Source organism: Aquila chrysaetos, chromosome Z (genome assembly GCF_900496995.4).
Source record: "Aquila chrysaetos chrysaetos chromosome Z, bAquChr1.4, whole genome shotgun sequence".
Classification (NCBI taxonomy): Eukaryota; Metazoa; Chordata; class Aves; order Accipitriformes; family Accipitridae; genus Aquila; species Aquila chrysaetos.
In genome coordinates, this window is record NC_044030.1 from 62,014,012 (window position 1) to 62,037,489 (window position 23,478).

At 37.9% G+C, this 23,478-nt stretch overlaps 1 protein-coding gene across 2 annotated transcripts in view; it reads right to left on the reverse strand.

Moving 5' to 3' along the window:
• Positions 1–23,478, reverse strand: part of ARSB (arylsulfatase B) — a 67,748-nt gene that overhangs the window by 21,393 nt on the left and 22,877 nt on the right. For both annotated transcript variants that reach the window (XM_030005073.2, XM_041120958.1), the window contains exons 5-6: positions 12,874–13,117; positions 4,579–4,649 (exon numbers count right to left, since the gene is read on the reverse strand). In XM_030005073.2, coding sequence (XP_029860933.1) covers positions 4,579–4,649; positions 12,874–13,117 — 315 coding nt within the window. The remainder of the gene's footprint in view (positions 1–4,578; positions 4,650–12,873; positions 13,118–23,478) is intronic.

Consider the following 23,478-nt stretch of genomic DNA (forward strand, 5'->3'; position numbering starts at 1 on the left):
AGTGCCAGAATTGATGCAAAATAAGTGTCAAGAGCGTGTGACCAGGAATGGGGAGGGGAGGAAGCAAAGCACATCCCCAGCAGAAGCCTGCGGGATCACTTCATCACATATTATGAAACGGAAACCTCAGGGTTTAATTTCAGACCCAACAGAATCAGTCTCACCTGTGCCCCGAATCTCCTTCTGGTCCCATCCTTTGTGCCAAAATGAGTGCTTGGCTATCCAACATACATCCGAAGGAAAAAAAAAGGGGGGGGGTTATTAAAACCTGAACCAACACCCTGAGCTGGTTCATAGCCTGGCTCTGTGAGTGGTTTTGGTGACCCACGAGAGAGGGGAGCGGTGGTGAGGCGCTGTGGGAGGCAGGATTTCCTCTTTGGCAGCAGCAGCGACCTACCCTAGCTTAAACTTCATGAAACTACTGCCTCTGGCTGAGGTTCCCCAGTGGCCTGAGCTGATCTTAGCTGCTGAGTCCTGCGGCCAGTCCTTCCATCTGCCACCAACCACATATTCCTCGCCCCCCCCGCACTGCTCCCAGTCATACAGCTACAGGGCAAGTTGATTCAGCTGGCTGATGTGGAAGAAACCTTTCCTCCTCTTTCCCTCTGCCACCCAAAATAGTCTGAAGGCTGATCTGGCGGAAGACTCCTCTTGTTGCCATGTGATTTCCAGATCCAACCCAAGGGAAGGAGGAAAGAATGGAAGAAAGGGAGAGGACAGGCTGGCCATCTTGGCAATAGCTCACCACCAGACTGGCTTCACTAAAGACCGCAATCCACCCACCCCCCCTCCTAGTTTTTGAAGATCCCACCCTAGGTTTTCACTCCACCGCCTCCCCCATTACATGACCACAACTGTTGTAGGTCTGCATTGCAAATCAGATCAGTTCATTGAGAGAAAACATTGTTTTTAACCCCGACCACTCCACTGGGCTGCCACACGTCAGAGGGAGCCTGCAGGCAAAGTCTGAGGTCGGGGACAGGAACTCCTTTATTAGCACTGAAGACAACAAATGAGGAATTACAGTCTAAAACACTGCAATATGTTTCAGACCACTGGAAAGGTTTGTATTTGAATGAAGAAAGTCTGCCCTCTGAGAGAGAAGGTGATTACTTGAAAGAATGAAATAAGACCTGTCAGCATTTTTTTGTGAAATGGAACTGCAGACAAACTAGTTTACAGTGTTCTCCCTCTTATACTGTTTAGTCTTAACAATAGGACATAAGTACAGTACTTTGATACAAGACTACTTATTTACCACTAGGAATGAGCTCCTGAAAAAAGGTAAGTAGAAGTTGATCAGTAGCTTCATCAGATCTGCTGGAGTAACCCTGGCTGGTGCCCGGAGGTTAGAAACCAGCGCTCAGTCTGAGAACTTGGAAAGTTGTACCATGTTACCCCACGAGTGGTGAACACGCAGGTCAAAGTCAGTTCTAACAGACCACAGCACCAAAGATGTAGTTAGCTCTGTAATTGAGACAACATGTCCTACCTTTAACTTAACATTCTGTTGAATACTTGTCTGTAACAGTTGAGTTGACACTAAATTAATTAACGTCTTTTGTACAAATTCTTCCCTGAAGGAATGCTTATTTTGGTGTAAAAAATCTGACCAGAACAAAGCTCAGTTTTCCTGTTTCAGTCAAAAAAAAATAATCAATGAATTACATGAGACATCCCATCAGTCATGCTACTAAAAATATATAGTACCAGTTTATTCAGACAGAGATGAAGATAAATGCATCCATTAAATAAAAATATTATACTGAAAGAATGTATATATTATATGCAAAAGCGCTTAAGAGTTCAGGAGCACTGAACCTGCACTGAGTGGAAGTACAGCAATAACTTAATGCCCTATGTGTGCACAACTACAACAGTACAGTGTCTTCCTTAATAATATGGTGATCAGAACTTGCCTGATTATCCATAACATCCTGAAAGTTTTTTTGGTTGTGTTTAACAGTATCTTGAGATTTGATTTCCTCTTTGGTCTTCCACAGTACTCTGCAAACCCCGAGATTCGGCTAATCTATATCTTCCAGTCATTATTTTACTTACTAATTCAATTTCTACAAGAAGGAAAGTATTAGTGTAATATGAGTACTTCATCTGACACATGATGATTTAGGTCACGTGATTTTTTAAGTTGACTAGGACAAGGGCAAGATGGGCATAAAGAAGGCCAAAGACTACACAGGAGGTGAGAAAGAACCCAGTCAAACATAGATATATTTTAGCACCATAGGCAAAAGAGTACTCTGATGTCAAAACAGTTTAAACAAGGAAACAATAAACAGTCAAGGAAAGAGCAAGACTCCAGAGTGACACACAGTTTAACACCTTAGTGATAAGAAGATAGTATAGGCAGTTTATTTTAAGATGCCTTTTTTTTTTTTTTAAACACAAAGAAAGCCATGATTGCTGAAAATATGAAAGTACTTATATATTCCAAGCTTTGTGACTCCCTAATCTATCCGTAATAGAGACACCAACATCATTTATCTGGATCTTAATTCTAAACTTATTACTCAATTTTCACAAATGAAAAAGACACTAAGTAGAAATCAGCTGAGTTACATACATATACAGTTACTCCTAATAACTCAGATGGCTAAATAGAAATTTTAATCCTTATATGATAAAGCATAATTTCACTAACTGGGTCAAAAACAGAATCATAAATAATACAATGACTTATCCTGCAAAGCACAAAACCATTCCAACTTCCAGTTAACTTATAAGAAATTGAGGACATTACAACAATAGACGAAGTACAAAGAAAGCTGGATTTCTTGTCCCCAGCAGTGGACTATAAATTAACATGCTCTGTTGCATTAGAAACAGTACATTAATTAGAAGAACAGTGATCTGAAAAAGCACGGTGTAATGTATATTTTGTCACGTATAACAGTGATACATCTTGTCAAACCTATCAGAAATACAATTACTTATGCTCAAATCCTGTAAGAATGGTATCATAAAATCAAAACTGGGAAAAATGTAAGGTATACTAGTTTGGAGGTCAACTCTACCTGTTGCTGACCAAAACTGCTATTAAGGGAGAAAGTAAAACAGGTGGCACAAAGTAACTTGCCAAAATTATAGGCCTTTGCTGAGAAGAGACTATATGGTGCATAAGGAAACATGGGTGAAGAGTTATGTTTTTATTTTTAATGACTCCAGTTCTGAAAGGTACATTAAAACATTGTAAATTTACAGGCACGCATACCACTTCCTCTGTTTGTGATGCTTAAAAGTCACATCTCATCCAGCATAAAAGTTCCACTTACTACAGCTTTTGTCCACCTGCCCCTGTCCCTGCCCACATCTCACCCAATGCACACAAAAAGTAAGGACATGCTATATGTAGCCAACAGTGAAGTACCATCAGAGTATGGCATCATGGAAGCAATACTGGGAAGTATTTCCTGAGCTTAGGCTCCTGAAAACCTCCTCTGCTCATCCCCCTTCTATTTACCCGAGGAATTTGTCTACCCAAACACCTCTGCTGAGTTCAGTCACCACAGGTCCCACAAGGAAAAGATGGTCTCTGAAGTATGCCTGAGAATACCACATCAGGGTGTAACATCATACAGGAATGCTATGGCTCACTGAGCATCCTTTGAAGGGAAATTGGAGTAACTATACCTTAATTCCATCAGTATGTAGGAATTATCTGCAGGCAGTGCTGTCCAGCCAGCGCTAGATAGGCACAATGTTGCTTCTTCTGAGAAAACCATCACAGAACCAGATGTGCATTGCAGAAGGCCACCTTACCCCTTCCCATCCAGTTACTACAGCACAACATGTATCTGTCTTACAGGCAACAGAGCACTGTGCCCACTGCACTATTCCTCTGCCGGGATTTACTTCTTTATTTAATGAAATACAGAAATGCTACAAAAACACTGGAAAGGACCTGTTCCAATGTTCTGTATCAAAAAAATCTCTGCTTGAAAAGTCTGTAGTCCTTAGCAAACTAATAATGTTGAATCATAAAACAGATGGTGCTTAAAGAGCTATAGAATTGGTGAACTTAAGCTCCAATTCATGTGATTATGGCGTTAAAGATCCAACCCATGTGATTATGGAACAACAGCAATCACAAGGCTTGGAAATTCTCAGCTTCTCGCAAACTCAAGTTTTCCATTTGCAAGGTCATATTATATTGATGTATCAAGATGCGTTAGGGCGAGCACTTCATTGGGAGCTACCTGCCAACCTGGAGCACTGAAGACAGGGTTTGGTAGGGTTTTTTGGCAGTGTGCCTCCCTGTGCACCTCAGGCACATGACTGCTCCTCAACATTTCCATGTCCCAAAGTACTTCATTCATTACTCAGCAGTGCTTCAAAGCTCTCTGAAATAGGAAGCGTGTGTTGGTCGTGATTCAGTAAGTACTTAAAGCACCTGGGGGGTGATGTTTCTGTATTTTAAAGCTATTTACTTAAAAGCAGAAGGCATCCTACTCTATTTTGTTTCACCCAGAAGGAAATACTTCACTTAAGGAAAACAAGGAGTGTTCAGAAGATGAACTGTATGTTTAATAAGTCTTAAAAAATCAGTAGCATACTCACATGGGAAGTCATCCACAAACATGGGGTCTATGTTATGTAGCAGTTCCACTCTGGGGGAAGGTCTTCCTTCACTAGGAGAGATTTCAAAAGGAAACGTTAATTTCCTTCCACAGCTCATTAGGATTCTGCATGTTTTATTTTAAGGTTTTTTGTCATCCTAATACAGAATGAGCTTATAACCATAAACTAATTGCTATCAACTTTAATCTGAATGCTCTTTTCCAGCCTAGTAGCAACAGCTTTTACCCCATCAGTCTTCCCTGACTTCACTGGTGTTTACTGGGATTATTCATAAGTTTACAGAGTACAGAATTGGCCCTACCAAAGCAGGGTTTTACAATAATCAACTTTAAAAATCAAATTTCGCAGCGTAAGGTGGCATCGCATGTGCTATGCTCTCTGCATACCTGAATGAGCGCTGAAAGCATTTTGGCTGGGTGCCTCAAAAAACACTAGAGGCACTGGCTACCCCTCAAAAAACCCACATTTGATTTGTAATTGAGGTCACAAGGATGATTTAGATATCCTAAACCTTCTTGTGGGGAAAAAAAAAAAAAAAATCATCCCTCTTTTTCTAGCCATTGGCTACATAGGGATGGTGTGGAATAAGCCTCTGAACTTACCCATAATTTTTCTGAGTTGAGTAAATCCCAGTCCTAAAAAACTGAGTAAAAGGAATTTACTCCTTATAAATGGCAACATGAGTAGGAAGACATAATTAGAAAGAACCTTGGCTACATCATGCCACAACAATATTTTATTATTTGACAGTGAACCTAAACCCACATCTTTTTAGAAACTTCTGAATAACTGAAATTGTTTTCTTTTTGTTAAGGAGCTTCATTTGAGACTCAAAAATTCAACCAGGGCCCCTAAACCAGTCGACATTAAGAATAAAAAAAACAGGTAATATAAAAGTCAGTGGAAGCCTCAAAAATTACTGTTATTTTAATATATAAAATATATAATTAAACAATATTTACCTGTAATTTAAAATTTCCAGTAACAACTAATTAAAATGAATATTGTTCTATTCCATTTCTAAAACCATTTCTAGATGCTACATATTTTGAATAAGTACAAAATTAACAAGGAGGATCGGATGAAAGATTAAATGTGTTCAGATAATACAGCCTTGCAATTAATACAGAGGAAGTACAACAATGAACGTAGAATGTTAGTAATTCAGTATATAAAAACTGCCACAAAAATGTTTTTCTCAAAATGTGTGTGAAAGGTTAACTCCCTCCCACCTCCCCCACCCCCTCATATCTATAGTAGTCACACTCTTAACTAAGGAGTGCCTGGCCTTATTTAACCAAATTTTATCTTAGATTTAATAGACTCTTACTGTCTCTAGGTGCTCCAATTACAGCTGTGGTCAAGTGTGCCTTTTGCCATCTGTTCATAGGTAACAGTAACATGAACCAGTTAGCACAAGTTAAACTAGGATGCTAATTTATAGCATGTAAAGGACTCTGCAGTAACTGCTTGGGGACATATTCTTATTTTGCAGTTTCTAAGCTGTATCTATATTTTTCAGTATCCTTTTAAAAGAAAGCAAACACCAGTTATGCTAAGTAATCTAGTACCTTCCACCAGGGTCAAATACAGAATAAAGAAGTAACTTACTCCCATATGCTTCTCCTGTTTATACATCCAATATTCATACAGTACCACAGTAGGTAGAAAGTCACAACCGAGGATATTCATGCTGTTCAAGCAGACTAGTATTACTATCATGTCATTAAAGGTGATTTCCTTTATGGCTTTTAATCTGGAGGGTGGACACTGTCCACTAAACATGGCTATGAATGTTATTGCACAGCTGGTAGAACACAAACAATAAAGATTAAACCTGCAGGAATTTAAGTTTTTCATGCTGCAGTTGTCATTTTTATTGAATCCACTTTTTGCTGGGATAGAATATTGGTATTAGTAACTTGGAAATGTGATTTATACATCATCATGAGATACACTCCCTGAAGCTTATGGCATTACTGCAGTAAGCTCTGTAGCACTATTAACTGGTATTGAACTGTTTGTTCAGTTTGGGTGTTATTCCAGTAGTTGTGTTGCACACAACATGGAGGTTTATAACCAGCATGCATTATTCACAAACCAATAGCCAGAGAAAAGAAGATGGCATTGTACATTGAAGAAAGTGGCTGGCTGACAGAGAAGGACACCAGGAAAACAGAAACAAAGTCCTGGGGACAAGAAGTAGAGAATTTATGCTTGTAGCAGAGCTCCCTTTCCCTGTGCCTAAATCTGTCCTCCTTCCCATTTATGGAGCTCCATGCTGACCGTAGTCCCCTCAAAAGACACATCCTGAACAACAGATTCATATTTTGCATCAGGAATACGGTCTAGGCAACAGAGCTAGAATAAGAAAGCAGTAAGATACTCTAGGGAATCCTGCCTTCATATTTTAGTAGCTTCCAGTGTAACCATATCTTACAATGCTCTATTTTAGAATATTTATTTTTAGACTCCAATATTCAATACATTGCTCCTCTCCCTAAAAATAAGGAATTTTTTCTTTTGTCTAGCTATTATTCTACCTTGTCTGACTGACTATTTAATTAAGCAGTTAAAAGGTATTGTTTTCCAAAAAAGTCCTCTATCTAAGAGCATCTTAATGAAAGCATATGGACTAACTTCAAAGTTGGTATGAGAATCAGCTAGTTTATGCTGAGAATGTTAGTCTATCTTCTGCTTTGCCAAGTTTTTAAAACATAAAGATCTATTACTCCTTAGTGAACGTGAACAAATATCCACATATGATCTTTCACTTTTGTTGTTGTTGTTGTTAAATAGGCAGAAGGTGTCCTTGGGAAGCAATCCAAGGTTTTTCAGGGCAAATATGTTTATCTTGCTCAAAAACATCCTCAGTGTCACTCAGAAAAATCTGGGCCTTTATAACCTTGCCATATATTATATTTCTCTGGGTCATATCTGTACATGCTTTCTTAGAGTAATTATATTTCAGATATGCTGGAAATAAACATTACTCTCAGCTTTACATTGCTCTTTCTTCAGCATTAATTTATACCACAACAATGAAATTTTTTTTCAAACAGGTGTTTAACTCCTAAAATGAATGTAACCATTTGGTCCACAAGAATTCAAACTCATCTTGCTTCATTTACTTCATCCAATCAATTCTGATATTTCCAACATTACAAAAATACAAAACTGAAACTTGCCCTGCAAAATGTATGAGTAAAACTGGAAAGCCTATGCTTGCTAACAAGCTTTGAAGAAATACTACTTATTTTGACTGCATTTTATCCTGAATCTCTCAGTGCCTACCATACTGCTTCATGTGCTCTATCATTTGGTCTTCCATTTTTCTGCTAATGCAAAATAAACTCCTTTTTCTAAGCATAGGCATACTAGATATTCAGTACTGAAAACCAAAATATATCAAAACAATGTATGAACCAGTGCAAGTTTCTACATAGGGAAAATTATTTTGCCTAGTGTCTTCATTTCAATAGAGTAGCAAGCATCTGGAGAACAGATGTTTTTTAGAAATGCAAGTGGCTTTTCAGATACTTGCAGTACAGTTTAGATTCCTTGACTAGTTGCATTTTAGTATTGTTTTGTTATCAGTTGTTCTTGGTATTCTCAATTACTGTTTTTGTAAAACATATTAGTGATACTATCATTGTGTTTTCAGAAATAATTTCTAATATGTACATGGTTTTAGAGGTTCCAGCTATACTGTTGTGTTACCCCTGGTAATCTGAGGTATTAGAAAAGTGCAATCTACTATGATTTATGTAGAAGGTTTATAGCTGAGATTGGAACCGTCTGATGGATATCCAAAAATGGGTTGGTACAGTGATACTATCCCAAGTTATTTTCAAAAAGAAGTTAGAGACACTAAAGGGAAAGTTAAATTTCATTCCAAAGGTACTGGAGGAAAATAAGGTTTAGGAACTATTGGTTTAAAGATACGCTGCAACAAAATTTTGCATGCAAAAGTTTTTTTGGCAGCCTACTGTAGAAAACTACCAGAAAGGCCAAGATTGGTATGAACAGAGAAAGACTGGGAAGGTCTGCGTGTGGAGACAACAGCACGAACACAGAGCAGGGAAAGGGCTCTTTTAATGGCCTGGGTTAACAACGTGCAGGTTAGCAGGTCAGCAAGACCCCAACACGTCTTGGCCAGTTTCACAGGTCAGGGACATCTGGGACAAAACAGTGAGGGCACCTGGTGACTCACAGAGGTGGGACAGGACAGAAAAGCAGCACCAAAAGGGTACAAAAAAGGCATAACCAGAACCTGTGCATGGTTACCAACCTAAGAAGAACACAGAGGATGTCAGAAGGACTTCATAGCTGGTGTCCCTGGACCTCTGCACCATCACAACACAATCTTGGGCCTAACATCTGGTCACAAGCATCATGGTGCCTGGCTGCCCGATGGATGGCTTGAGAAGCCCTGCCCTGGTGCCTGGCTGCTGGGCAGACTTCTTAGACACACACCTTTTGGTGAGTGAGAGTGTCAGACTGTGAGAGTGCAAGTAAAACCTGCTTTACTTCAGTCGTCTATTTTAAATAAAATCACATTCCTCTTCCATTAGGTCTCTCATTGAGACAGTGTTCCAACAGGATCTCCCACACTAGTAGGTCAGCAGATCAATTTGGAAAGAGCAAACAAGCTTTTGAGTTCGAAGTCCCTGTCAAAGAGCTTTTAAGTAGCATGCAAACTTTTACTGAAGAAGTTCAAACAATGAGAACAAGGAACATTGTGTTTCCTCGGTTTCATGCATTGTATGAAAGAAACTTAAAGTATAGCTAGCTAAAAAAAATGACAAAGAAGATACTTTTGTCCACAGGAAACACGTGGTCCTGAACTTTAGCTTTTCATGCCATTTGCTCCTGACCATTAACTCTATTCTGGTTATTCAAGTCAAAATTAAGTAGAAGAGACATGAAATGAACAGGTGGATACACGTGTGGTTTTCAGCACTTCTATTTACTCCGAGAACTTATGTTAATGCAATTCCAAATTTGGACTGCCAATCATCTTAAAATCATGACAGAAAGTTCATATTGGTCTAGGATTTTAGAATTTATACTTACAATTTCAAAATTTATATCTAATTTCTATATTATTTATATCATTATCTATATTTAAAATTATATATTTATATGTAGTTATTTTCAGTATTATAATATTTATATTTATTAAATCAATATCATATTAAGAACACGTCCTTTAAATACTGATCACTTATAGGCAGATACTGGAATGGATCCAATATTTTTGTAACTTCTGAGAGTATCTGCATTGCCCATATATTCTTTTGAATGTCTAAATCAAGGTTCCAAATTTATAACCTTTTTCCTTTTGATTACAGACATGTGAAACAGTAGGCTCAGGATTAAAGTCCACCAAAAAAAAAAAAAAAAAAAAATCACAGGAAGCACATGCAGCTATTTGTATTAGACTGGACTGAAAAAAAAATACAGGTGTAACACAGTGATTGGCTATTAATTTCCCTTTTTCAAATTAGGTAGAATCTTAGCAAATTATAATTTCGCTCATTATGAGCCATCTGGTCCAAGAAAAGCAACATATTTGAACTTTTCCATCAGATGTCACCAAAAGGGCACTGTGCCTTCATTGTTTGCTATCCAATATTCAAGTGACCTTTTGAGTTATGATCATGAAATTTAATACACTCATTTCTCCTTATTACATGGGAAAATCATGTGAAATTTGACATTTTGGCTGCAAGGTCAGCCAAAGAGCAGCCTATCATTTCACAAAAACTGACTTTTTTCCTCTCCAGACAGAGGCCCTCCAGTTGGCACAACTAAAAATAGTGGAGGTCATCTATTCCCTAGCAGTCCTAGTAAACATTGAATTCAGCCCCTCCACAAAGAGATTAAGACTGAAGTGCCAGTAGTGTGCAGGGGATGCACAGCTGTACCTATTCTTCCCCACATATAATTTTCCTCCTGAAGTAACCTGATCCGAAAAGATCAGTCCATGACAAAGAATACCTGGTTGAAACTAAACCTGAAGGTGGCAGGAATTCTGCTGGTAGCTGGAAGAAAAGTCTATGGTTTAGGAGTACCCCAGGATCTTGCTGATGCTAAGTCTTCCCACAGTAACACTGGCATTTAAAGCATTTTACTTCTCTGGCTGGACAGGAGTCTCTATTCCTTCCTGGCAGTTAATGGTCCCTGGCCTCAATTCACATCCTTATCTTCTTTCACTTGGAAAAGAGCCATGCAGTACACCTGGGCACAAGGCCATGAGCTCTCCACAAACTCCAGCTAGTACAGAAAACTACCCCATAGCTCCTCAGAAACAGAGGTAGCACTAAGAAAGAAATCAAGCTTAGCTGTTTCAAAACAGGTAATCCTACTAAAGGTACAAACAAAACAATTCTGAACTCAAGATATGGGGTTTGGTTTTGGGGGCGTGGAGGGGTGGGGTTTGGGTTTTGTTTTTTACTTCAAGGTCTATATAGGGCTAACCAGGGACAGGTAGATGGGTTCAATTGTGCCTGCTTTAACTCTCAATTTCTCATCTCAATTCCTAACCCAAACGACACTCCTGTTCACGCTTGTTTAGGAACTAACTCCTGTAATTCACATTCTAGGATGCTAAAACACACAAAAATCAGTGTTTATCATAATGCACTATGTAGAAAATTGCAGCAAATTCAGCAATTGCTACATATATAGCTGCATTTCTCCTGCAAGCTGGGGTGGGAACAGTGAGAAGGGGACAAAAGGTTATAATAGACATAATATTATGTTGTCTGACTGCTATTAAAACAGAACAAAGACTATCAAAAAAACCAAAACACTAATTCTCAAATGAATGGCATGTAGGAAATAGAAATGCTAGTCTTTTTGTTCTCTTTTAGCAGTATTAAAATTTCCGTCCTAAATGACCTAAAACAATATTCAAAGACCTACTAAAATAAATATAACTTCAAAGAACATAGACAATAGGATTTAGCCCCATCAATGAATACATTACATGCAGCACAAAAGACGAATAAACAAAGGAATTTAAACAAAAGTCACCATGCAATTTTTGCAAAACTAAGGGTTAGTCACAGAAGTTTAAAATTCTGCAGAAATTCAGGTTTTAAAGACATTGTAATCCATTTTAGTAGAATAAAAGAACATTAGAATAAAAGAAAAGCTTTGAAAGATGAAGGACTGACTGTGTCTTGACTGAAGATATCGCAGAGGAGCAACACCAGAGTTTCTTTTGATAGTTTGTTCCACTGAAAATATCACCTTTACCAGTTAATGCCTATTTCATTTATTCTTTTACATTCTACTCTACTTACTCTGCTGAGCCCAATGCTCCAGTAATAAGCACATATTCAGATGTGCCCAGAGCCCCCAATATCCCGCATTTGTGATATCATTTTTATTATTCTTTTCCAGAGGAAAACTGTATGGGATTTAACTTATTTTTTAATGCACAGAAGACTCTCCATTATCTGAACTAATGGGGGGGTCTGGGATATCCCAGTTAATCCAGACAGCATGAGAGGCACATGGAGTGAGAGAGAGCCCACCAAAAGTCATTAGCTTGGTCTCAGTGTCAACCCAACTGGAGCTAAGCTGCCTCTTTTTTCCAGCCATCTAAGCATGTCTGCACTGTGCTCCTGAGTGCTCCAGCTTGCTTAAATCAGGCACAAACAACATCATAACCTCTCAGAAACAAAGTCAGGTCTATTTTTGTACTCAACCTCACCGGCTTTTTGAGACACTGGTCAGCACGATACGGACCTACTCAAATGGTTACACTTTGAGCCAGCCTGACAGGTCCTGGACTGAGCTAACAAACCATCAAAGTGGAATCCATGCTCAGTGAGTTTAATGTCTACATAGATTTCCCACATGTCCAATTCGAGATGCACACTGCAGAGACACCCAACTGGGCTCTGTAGAGAGCAAGGCCGGGTCCATAAAGTTTACTAACTTGTACTTCATGCTGCGCAAATTCAGTTAACGTGCTTCTGGATCACAGAGCGTTCTTGAAAAAGTATACCATGCTTGTGCATTTTTGTGTCCACACTGATAAATTCAATGTACGAAGTTAAAGCTATATGGAGGTTTTGCATTTGTGACCAGGATTAATTTGGATAATTCTCTCATGGATAGTAAAGCACTTATACATTCCCTTTATTTAGGGAAAGGAACATGTAATATTTCCCCCCTCCTGTTCCAGCTCTGTTTTCTGGGCTGATTAAATCCTTCTCATACCACAATGCTGACTCTGTGATTTGACATGCAATTTACCTGATAGCTTTCCAAACATCAAAGCCATCCAAAGGCTTAGTGCCATTAGTATGTCCTCCAGCTAGGTGCACCAGTGTTGGCAGCCAGTCAGAGATATGGATGAGTGCATGACTCTCTACACCTTTTTGTTTCAGCAAAGGACTTGCAACAAAGCCTACTCCTCTCACTCCTCCTTCCCAGAGGGTCCATTTTCTTCCTCTCAGTGGCCAGTTATTCCCACCTGCCAAAGTCTGTCCTCCATTATCTGGAAAACATGTAATTAAAAGGAATTATTGGTATGAAAGAAACAGAACAATCCTCCCCACAATAGTTATTCATCCATTTGAAAAAATATTTTCACAGTATAGGCATGTCATGCAAGTACTTGCATAGCACTGTTAAGTGTTCATACAACATGTTGCATGTTCAGAGCACGTAACAAACATACGTTAATTCTTGCCAGAGTCTTACAAATTACTACAATGAAAAGCAACTGCTAGGCAGAAATGATACCATATTACAAGCAAACAATTTCGAAAGACTTTAAGAGCAACATTGACATTGATTCTAAATATCAATAGACATCCAAAGCTTCCAGAATCAAAGACCTTAAAAATTTAGTTCCAACTACTTTATAGACCACAAGAAGAGTTGCTATCAATGCCATCATTAGTACTGAGAATACACTGTTTTCCAAAGCGGTATGGTATACTTAAAACAGAAAACTGTTATTCCAGTGTCAGGACAATACCCATACTCCTAGTTTAGAACCATTTTTTTCCTAGATTTCTAGCCAGCCACACTGATTTGTAATGTCACACAAAGCAGACAGTTTCTCAGGCAGGAGGAGAGAACCCTTACAAAATGAGTTGAAGCTAGTTAAAATAGTTGAAGTGATTTGAAAATATACTGAATTTATTGTGTTTGGCAAGAACAACATATAAGATGGTTACAGAAAAGGTTGAAATGTGACTACAGTAACTTAGAAATATTTACATCAATTAGAGATAGCTCATGAAACTCTTTTTTAACTGTCTCTGACCAAGCTTCCACACTCAGAATAAAATCCAGATCCCTGAAGTTAACAGAATTAATGATTCTTTGAAGTTACTTTTAGTACTGCTGTAGAGTTGTTCTTGTTCAAACCCATTGTAATGACCTTGGAAGAGTCATTGGTGGCAATTCTTTTAAGCATAATTTTTCTATATTTTAATGAGGTTAAAATTATTTCAAATAGTAGTTGTTGAACTGACACTCAGTGTAATTTAATATATTTATATTGTATTTTCTGACTAAAAACCAGGAATTTGAGGGAAGAAAAAAGTACACATCCAACACCTTACAGAAGAACTGTAACCACAATACAACAAAATTATCTTCCTTCTGTTTCATTGATTAGGGATCAATGTAAACTCCCACTGTGAACACCTTTCTAGTGCACACAGAAGACCCTTTTTGTTCTACTAAGGAATAACCTAGTGCATGTCTCTGTGAAGACTTTAAAAGGTGGAAGCCTAAGCTAAATGAAGCACATGGAAAAAACAGCATGATTTGAAAAGTGTAGGCCCAAATAGCTGCCAGTAGGGCTGCTTGTGTGTCCAGCACTCTTGGGATAAAAATAAATAAATAAATAGTTTTATTGTCTTCAATATGAAATGCAGGCAACCTAATACTACCTACCAATGTTTCTCACATAATAATACTGAGCACTGAGACCTGAGAATGTAAGCAGTTGCTGGTTACCAAAAAAAAAAAAAAAAAAAAAAAAAAAAAAAAATCAGTTTCAACAATTCCTTCTACTCATATTGTCAACAGGAATTCCTGTCAGGGATACTCACGGGACAGAGCTTTCAGTAGCTTTTAACCTTTGGTGGCCTTAGAATAAAATGTATCTTATCTACCCTACATCAGAGCACAATTTAGACATACAGTGGGATCAAATCTTAAGTATGTTAAATATCTTCTTCGTATCACAGGCTACTTACTGTCCCTATCAGTTTAATACTAGCACATGAGATTTTTGGGGGGTCCTGAATATCGGCAACAAAGTAGCAAGGAAATTATATAAGTAGACTGTCTTTTTGAAAAATAGACAGAGAAAAGTGTGGATTTCCTGGGTTACAGTCAAATCTGTATTATACTTACTTTTTCTTTACTTTCTGTAATTGAGTTGAAGACATTCACGCTGTGCCAGTTTCATTATCCAATAAATTCCCTGAGACAAGTAGTCCATCTAACAGATACCCTGTAAAAACTTTGTGTGATATAAGCATTCACACATAGTACACTAAGTTTAAAAAAAGGGGAGAACAAAAGTTCTTGTTTTGATAGCTTATCTGATATGTGAATGAAAAAACCCGATGTATGAAACAAGGTTCATCCCACTCATTTTGACTTCTCATTTTCACGTTGCTAGAACATTACCGTTTCCTCCTCCCTCAGGAACTCATGTTCAAGAGACCCTTTCTGCTTAGTTTCTTGACTATGAAGAAAGTGCTGAAGGAGGGAAAAGGATGGCTTCTGTTTTGATTACTGAAGTTTGTTTCCATTCTAGGTAGGCAGAACAGAGCTATTGTATCACTGGCAGTTTATACATAAGTGATACCGTTTTTCAAAGTCATAGATAACTACTTCCATATGGTCTGAAATATTATCTAGGACTTCAAATATCAACAATTTGTTACAGAGGAGCAAGTTACATAATAATGAAAGATCATAATGGAGTCTGTACTGACGAAATATTAAGCCAACCACTGAATAATAAAGGTGGGGGAGGGAATAAACAAGAAGCCACTGATGCATAAGGTATAGACATGGCAGAAAGGCAGACATGAACAACCACTACCAGACTGTAAATGGAGTTCCAGTCACTCTAACCTACGAGGGTATGTCTAGACAGCAAGAGACAGAATGGGTACCTGCTGTGTGTGTGTTCAGATAACTTTTCCATAAGATACTGCTGTGGATGTATACAATTGATGCTAAAAGCTTCATGGGTTCAGAAAGCCATGGGAGAAGTTAAAGATGAAAAAATAATTGATAGTTCTTACATGAAAAGACATCACCTCTGTCTCAGGAATTTCTTCAGCCACAAACTGCTGAAGATTTGAAAGTTTTCACAAAATTTTTGGTGAAAGGCACAAACAGTGAGAGTCCCAATACTCTTTCCTAGGCACGTGTTACCAGGCATTGCCATAGCCAGGGAACGCTTGGCTAGATGGATCCTTCGCCTGTGGAAGTACAGCCATTCTCATGCTCTCCCAAATAAGCTATTCCTTACTAACTCTTCATGCTATTTTAGCAAAGTATCTCGAATATAGAACAAACACCAAAGTCCATATGGAAACTCCCAGTAGTTTAAAACGCACACTTAATATCCACTTAGGTAAGAGACAAATAGGATCACTGTTGCTTCATGTTCTACACTGGCTTCATATCCAATTCTAAATCCACTTCAAAACAATATTTCCTGAATTATTTATCATCCATTTTTGCAACTGTTTCTCTCCATGACTCATCCTAATACCTAATCTCAGCAGACAATCTCCAGAGCAAAGCTTTTGGAATCAAGATACCTACAGCTAGAAGCCCTGGTTTGTAACATTTCTTATTAGTAAAGCTTCTGCCTTGCGACTTCAGCTAAAAACACAAGATTCCCCCAAGCATGATACTTCAATTACCTCTTTCCTGGAGACAAACATCAAATACGATTTTCATTAAAAATAATAATGAAGTAGTCTGGAAAACATAGTGAGCATATTTTTCCTATCTGTAAGAATCATTTTTGTAATTACATCTATATAATTTAGACTTCAGTAGTACCCATAACATATTATGTGCATTAGAAAAATCATAAAACAAACCAGCTCTTGTCCCTAAAGAAAGGATGAAAGGGGGAAGAATAAGGCTATACTTAGAAGTTATTGTACTTGGCATAAGCGTTACCTAGCTAATTTATTCAGTTTTGTTTGCTTTCTTAAATGGAAGCATCATACATTTTTAAAGAGCTTTGTTGTTTGCTTGGTTTGTCTTGCTTTGATAGATGTTTAGCTACCTTTATTTTCTCACAGTATTTTTATCACTCCCACCATCCGGTGTAATTTTAAGGAGGGGGGTACTGAGACTTTTTTTTTCCATTCTGATGGAATTTTCTTCTACAAGCTGAAATTTGTGATAATGAAAGAAAACATTGGGGAGAGACATTCTCGCTGATACAAGAATGGGCTGAAAGAGAGTTTGTAGCAGGCATTACCACCACCAACAAAAAAAAGCACAGAAGGCATATGCAGGGTAAATGGCAAAATGACAGAATAAAGGAGAGAAACAGAAGCATCCTAGCTACTTTAAACGGTATTTTCAATCGAAGTTCTGCACCCTTGAATTAACATCAGCCTTGTTGACTATGGAGAAATCTGTATAATGTAGTAATTGTACCATAAACATCAATGACATGCTGCAATGGCCTGGGAAGACATGTCATTGCTACCGTGGAAGAAAAAGCAAAAATCCTAAAAGAAAAGGAAGCATGTTGACAGTTGTAAGCACTGTGGAAGGAGCCTGCAATGGTTAGATATGAGGGAACCACGTAATCATAGACAGAACAGTTTCTTAAGGGCAATAAATATTTCTGAGGGTCAGGAATTGGTCAAAAGAGTCCCTAGGTACAAAAGCCAGGCTCATCTCTAATATTATCATACTCTGCCAATTACATGACTCATGTGAGTACCATAAATCTCTTTTGTGTTGTTCTTCAGCATCCAAGGAGTAGGAATCTGATAGGATCTGAATAGATCTTCAAAAAAAAAAAAAAATTGCCACACTGAGTAATTTGATTGGAACTGATACTAACAAAATCAGTAGTTCTAAACCCCCCACAAAACCAATGCAGTGCTTCCAAACCCAAAACACCACCACAATTTAAGTTAGTTTCTCCATATGACTGTATCTGTGAGACATGCATCCTGATAAAATAGATTGATATGAAGCTCTCCAGATGTAAAAACTTTTGTCTACAAAATAGTCATGCACAGTACCCTAACTCCTTGAATACTTTTTAAAGTGCTGGTAAAGCTGATCCTCAGCAAATACCATGCATTGCTACAGCAAAAATAAAATTTTGAAGCAAGAACTTCTGTCTTCTGTTTTGATTAAAATAACTGCAAAAAAAATCAAATGTTTTTCTTCTAACTCCAGCAACTACCCAAATATGCCTTCAAGAAAAAAATCATTTCTTACAGGACTATTTCTACATTCTTTCACTCCCATACACCTATTTACATCAAATCACTTTCTCACCCATCTCCAAGTCCATACAATGCTGTTCACATCAAGTTACTTTAATGGAGTGAGTTGAAACAACAAAAATCCATAGTACCTCCCTCCCAAAAGATTTTGGATGAAAACAGGACACATTTCCCACACAGAAAATCAGAGAATATAATCTATTTTCAAAAAGAAGGTGACTGTCTTTCAAACTACTGTGGGGTTTTTGTTAACGGTAATGAAGAAGAAGGGTGCTTTTTAAAAATTTATTTAATATAATAAAAACCTTTCAACATAAGCAAAATAAAAGCAAAGATTGTGCATCTTCAATACACCTTTAAAATGAAGGCCAATGCTTTCTTCTCACAGACATCTGCTTTTGTAATTAATATTCATTGTCATATACGTGAGAAAGTTTAATTTGTTAAATCTGTAATTTGTAAACTGTAAAAGACGTTTTGCAGGAGTTCTTTAAGGAATCAATAAACAAAACTAAACAGAGACGCCCTTCTGTTTCTCCCAAACACTTCTCTGAAGAGTTGCCAGCTGCCAAACATTTTGACTAGGGCAGTATATATATGCAGTGATGTGGGATGTACGTAACTAGTAAACATTTTAACGACTAAAACCTCTTTGAAGAGCAGCTGGATAATAAAAAACAGCAATAAAACAATTCTGAGAGCAATCACTAATGAAGCATGTATGGATTCATGTGTTCAGATGGACTCACTTTTTCACTGAATTACTCTGGAACTGAAGCAACAGTCTGCTTCATACTATGAAGATAACCCACATCGACAATAGATATGCACAACTATGGGAAAAGCTTCGTTTGGGATTTATAACTCATTAGACAAAAGAAAACAAAAAAGGCAGAAGTGATGACTTAAGAATGAACCCTGACAAATGTCCTTCCCAGGATCATAAATATCTCTCGCCTGTGCACATTCCTTGCTAAGACAAGTCCACAGTGGTTACTGAACTCAGGGGCAATATTAATAGCATTAATAGATTTGTCAAAACTTCACGCATCAGAGCTCACTTCTCTGACAAATTCAGTTTAAATTGATCAACGGGCTCAAAAGTTATTGTTGGGAGAAGAAATTAAATGGAAACAAGTCCTGTACTACTCCATAAGGCCAGTTTTCTAAGAAAGTAAGCTTAATGTCCCCCAGTTGTACACACAAAAATCATTATTGCCTATGTAGTGGAATGAAAAACTTATTTAAAAAGCTATAAAGAGACCTTTGTGTTTTATTTTTGGATGGTGGGAAAAACACTATAAGAAGAGTTTCCAAAAACCACTTAAGCACAGTATGGCCAACACACTAACTTTCTTCACCCTGTGGACAAGTGGCCCAAGCGACTTCCTTTCTGCAACTTCTACTACCTGCACACACTAGCTTAGCAACTTCTGCTCATGATGTTGCCTCACATTAATGCTTTAGAATAGAGGTGCTATTTTCTCTGCAAATAGGCCAGAAACTGGTCTTTGCTTTAAGGATTTCCCTCAATGCTTTTTTTGCCAGCTCTTACGTAGGACTTAAGTGGGTAAATTAAAAATGGTAAATAATACATAAAATGATTTTGCATTTTTTTCAAAAGCAACAGTGTGCCTTATTGTATAGCTACTTATTTTCTGCTAGCAGACTAGATCTTGTTTCAATTATACTATAGAAAAGTAACTTTTTTTTTTTTTTAAACAGCATCCTATTTCTTTCTCCTTTGTGACCACTCAGGTTGCTGCATTCTTCTTACGACCACAGTGGAGCTACACTCTGCAGCCCTGTTGACGTGCCTGGCAAATTATTCTAGACAAGCTCCTTGGAGAGGGCTTCCTGGAATTTCTCCACAGATTCATCCAGGACTGTATTTGGTGTTGTTATTAACCAGTTTTAACTCCAGTATTTCTTTTCAGTCTTCGTATTTTCTTAGTTCAAGTAAGGAGCTACTCATAAGTCTCCTTACGAAAAAAAAAAAAAAAAAGGAAAGAAAAAATCACCCTTGCTGACTACATTTACCGTGCAAATTGTGTTAGACAGTGAGAATACCTCATAAAAATATGCAGGGTTTACATAAACTGACCTTAAATTCTATTTATTCTAAACCTTCCATTCTCATAAGATGATAAAACCAGAGAGTTTAAGTTTGTGATACTTATTATACAACATTGGTTACAATGGCAAAATTGTCATCCTAAGTATGTGTCCTAGTAATCCTAATTATCATGGCAAGTTTAACAACTGTTTTTGGCATCTATAGAACAAACAGTGATCCAAGAATATGGAAAATACTTATAACAATCTCTCTGGAAAACACAGCAGTAATTAATTATCTCCTATAAGAAAAATACCAATCTTAACAGAAAATATAAAACCCCACCTCTTTCAGCACAACAATCCAATAGGATAAGTATTTCTGGACTGTTTTGCATTGTATGTCTCACAGCACAACAAATTCTGGATAAATAAATTTTAGCAATAAGTAACAAAAGACCAAAACTGCTTGGTATCACAAAAAAATAATCAACACGCAAAATATTTTATGATAGCAAGGTTAATAAATTTAAACATGTAACTTCTTTTAGATACCTAGGTTCATTTTTTAAAATAGCCATCCAAAAGTTTAACAGATCTGTATGTATACAACTCATATCCACAGAGCAAGAAGTAACCAACCAACATTTAAAGGAAGTATTCAATTAGGAATCAGTTAAAAAAAAAAAAAAAAAAAAGAGAAAGATCAAGTGCTGTGTGCCAAGAAAGTCTTTGAATATGCAACCACTTTTTTTATCCTGTTCAGAACACAGCACAAAGAAAGCATTTGAAGTAATACATCTGCAAGCACAAAGAAGAAAACTTAACTTTAAGCATCTAGTATCATATAAATACAATTAGATATCACAACTCAATTCATTAATCGTTTATCATGTACTGGTGCTTAATAACTTTAACCAACCATTAGAGTCTGTAAAGATCAAGCCTAACATTTCTGGCTCCTGGCTACAAACACCTAGGTCTCCTTTTTCCCTGAAAACAGTTACAAAATACTTGCCAAATACTCTTACTGTATCTACAGTACTTTTCAAATCCAACATGGGCATGCTCCAGCTTTTTTTTTCTGTTTTCCACCTGTGCTTAAGCTCCTACTTTTTTGAATTGATGAATTTCTCTGACACTGCAAGAGAAAACTCCCATACCCTTTAATTTCTCCTCATGGGCCCCTGCAGTAAGCTGATCTAGCACACATCTGTCTCATACATAAACCATGCCAAGCTCTGTTTGAAAGGCTTGTCTAAAGCCACATGGTATTTTTAAAGTGAGTACAGACCAGAAAAAAAACCCAACTCTGATTTATTTTATAATGCAGATTTGGGCATTTCAATACGTTATCAAATTAAATCATCTTCAAAATAATGAGAAAAAGGAACCTTTTAAGCTCCTGCTACTCCTGAAACTAAAGGCTGCCAACATACTAAAGCCATCAACTGCATGTAATCTAGCACGAAATATGTGCATAAAATGTTTGAAGGGGAAATATGGTCAATAATAATTCCTGGTACTTATTCCAGTTTCTTGCTTCTGATTAATAGATTAATTGCTTTATGAAGATGAGAGTGGAAGTAAGGTGGTTTTTCTTTGCTAAAAAGAACAACAGAGTCCCTCCTATATGCTCCCCTTTCCATTTAAAATAAATAAGTGTTGTGAATGTAACTCAGAAGAATGTTTAGTTTCCAACTGCATTCCCTCTCTCTCCCTACCAAACAGAGGAGATATGTCCATATGGTAGACAGACACTCAATAAAAGGAGGACTGGGCAGGACTGACAAATGACCACAAGTATGCTGGGAAGCACTGAATTTCAAGCATTAAATTTTCGAAGTGCAGAGACTGTCCAATAGCTGGCAACATCTAGGTGTTTGTATTCAGTAAAAGCATTCGGAAGTTTATTTTGAACACATTTGGGTTTCTTCCTCTGCTTCTGGAAGCAGCATGACTCTCTTAGAACAAACCTAGTGTCGTTATCCAAACAACATTATGGATCTAATTAGAAGGCATATTTATAGCAGCTTTTGGAGGAAAAAAAGCAGGAAGTCAGGCCACTGTTATTGTGCTTACGTGTATAAGCAGCTATCAGCCAAAACTAACGCATCCATACTCCCAGATGTATGGAAAATACCTGACCTCAGGCCTGCTGGTTTTGTACTTTAGGCTGCAGCTGTAAGGTAAGAAAAGAGGATACAATTCTGACTACGAGGACAGGAGCAGGCAGAAAACTAGTTTTACATCTATCGCTGATCACAGTAATGTAGAAGAAAAGATGCTTCTGACTTCAGATGCAGCAGAAGTGTTAAGGTGTGCATGGGCTGCAGGGAAGGCTGCCAGCCTTAGGGGATCATTACTTCACTTTTCTCCAGTTTCGTCTTTTGAGGGAGAGGGACAAAATGACTACTTTGTCCTAACACCTTTTTTTCCCCTTTAAAAAAAAAAAAAGAAAAAAACCAAACCAAAAACCACTTCTAGGGATATGAAGCTGCCAAAACTTAGAATTACATGCAAACAGCAGAGACAAATGATCTAATGTACTGGCATTAAAGCCTCAGGGTTGTGCCCAGAACCCACATTTTCCATCCTAATATCCTGTACCCCCCCCCCCGCCCCTTTCCTTGGTGTTTACTTGAGGGGGGACTGCTCTGGTTGCCTTCTGTCTCTTCTGTGGCACACAATAAACAGAGCAATCTGGAGCTAATTTAAGCGGTTTAGCACATCAGGATACAGCTGGGAAAGGTTTCGGAAGAAAGGCTGAGGAGGAAGAAGAGGGCTGTGCATGGTCCAGCTGAGCCTGCGCACAGGAAGGCGGTGCAGATGGGCACCTTCCAACAATACCGCCTGCAGCCAGGGAAAGCTGCCCCATGTCAAAAGGCTCCAACCAGGTCAGGGACAGCAGAAACCTCAATGCAGGGAATTAGGAAGTCTGCTTCTAACAGCAGTAGTGGCAGGGCCACCACTCAGTGTCAGCAGCATTTCAGCTGACCGTTGGTCATCCAGCAGTAACCCAACTCCTCCTGTGCGTCTACGACTTTTATATTTCACCCGCTATAAGCCAGATGTCTTTTTTTCTTCTTAAGTGTAGGCACATGCATTGGCTTTTACACAGTGCAAACTATGACTTGATTCCGGCAATTGGACAGATTTACTTCTGTTTTTCACATCACTTTTGTTTGAGAGGACTGACTTGAGTTTTTAATCACTTGGGGCCCTAGCTATACCCAGAATATATTAGCTCAATTCACTAGCAGAAAGAAACACACGTCTGCTGGCATAAAGACATAAAAATGAACAAAACTCTTTAGTTATTACTTAC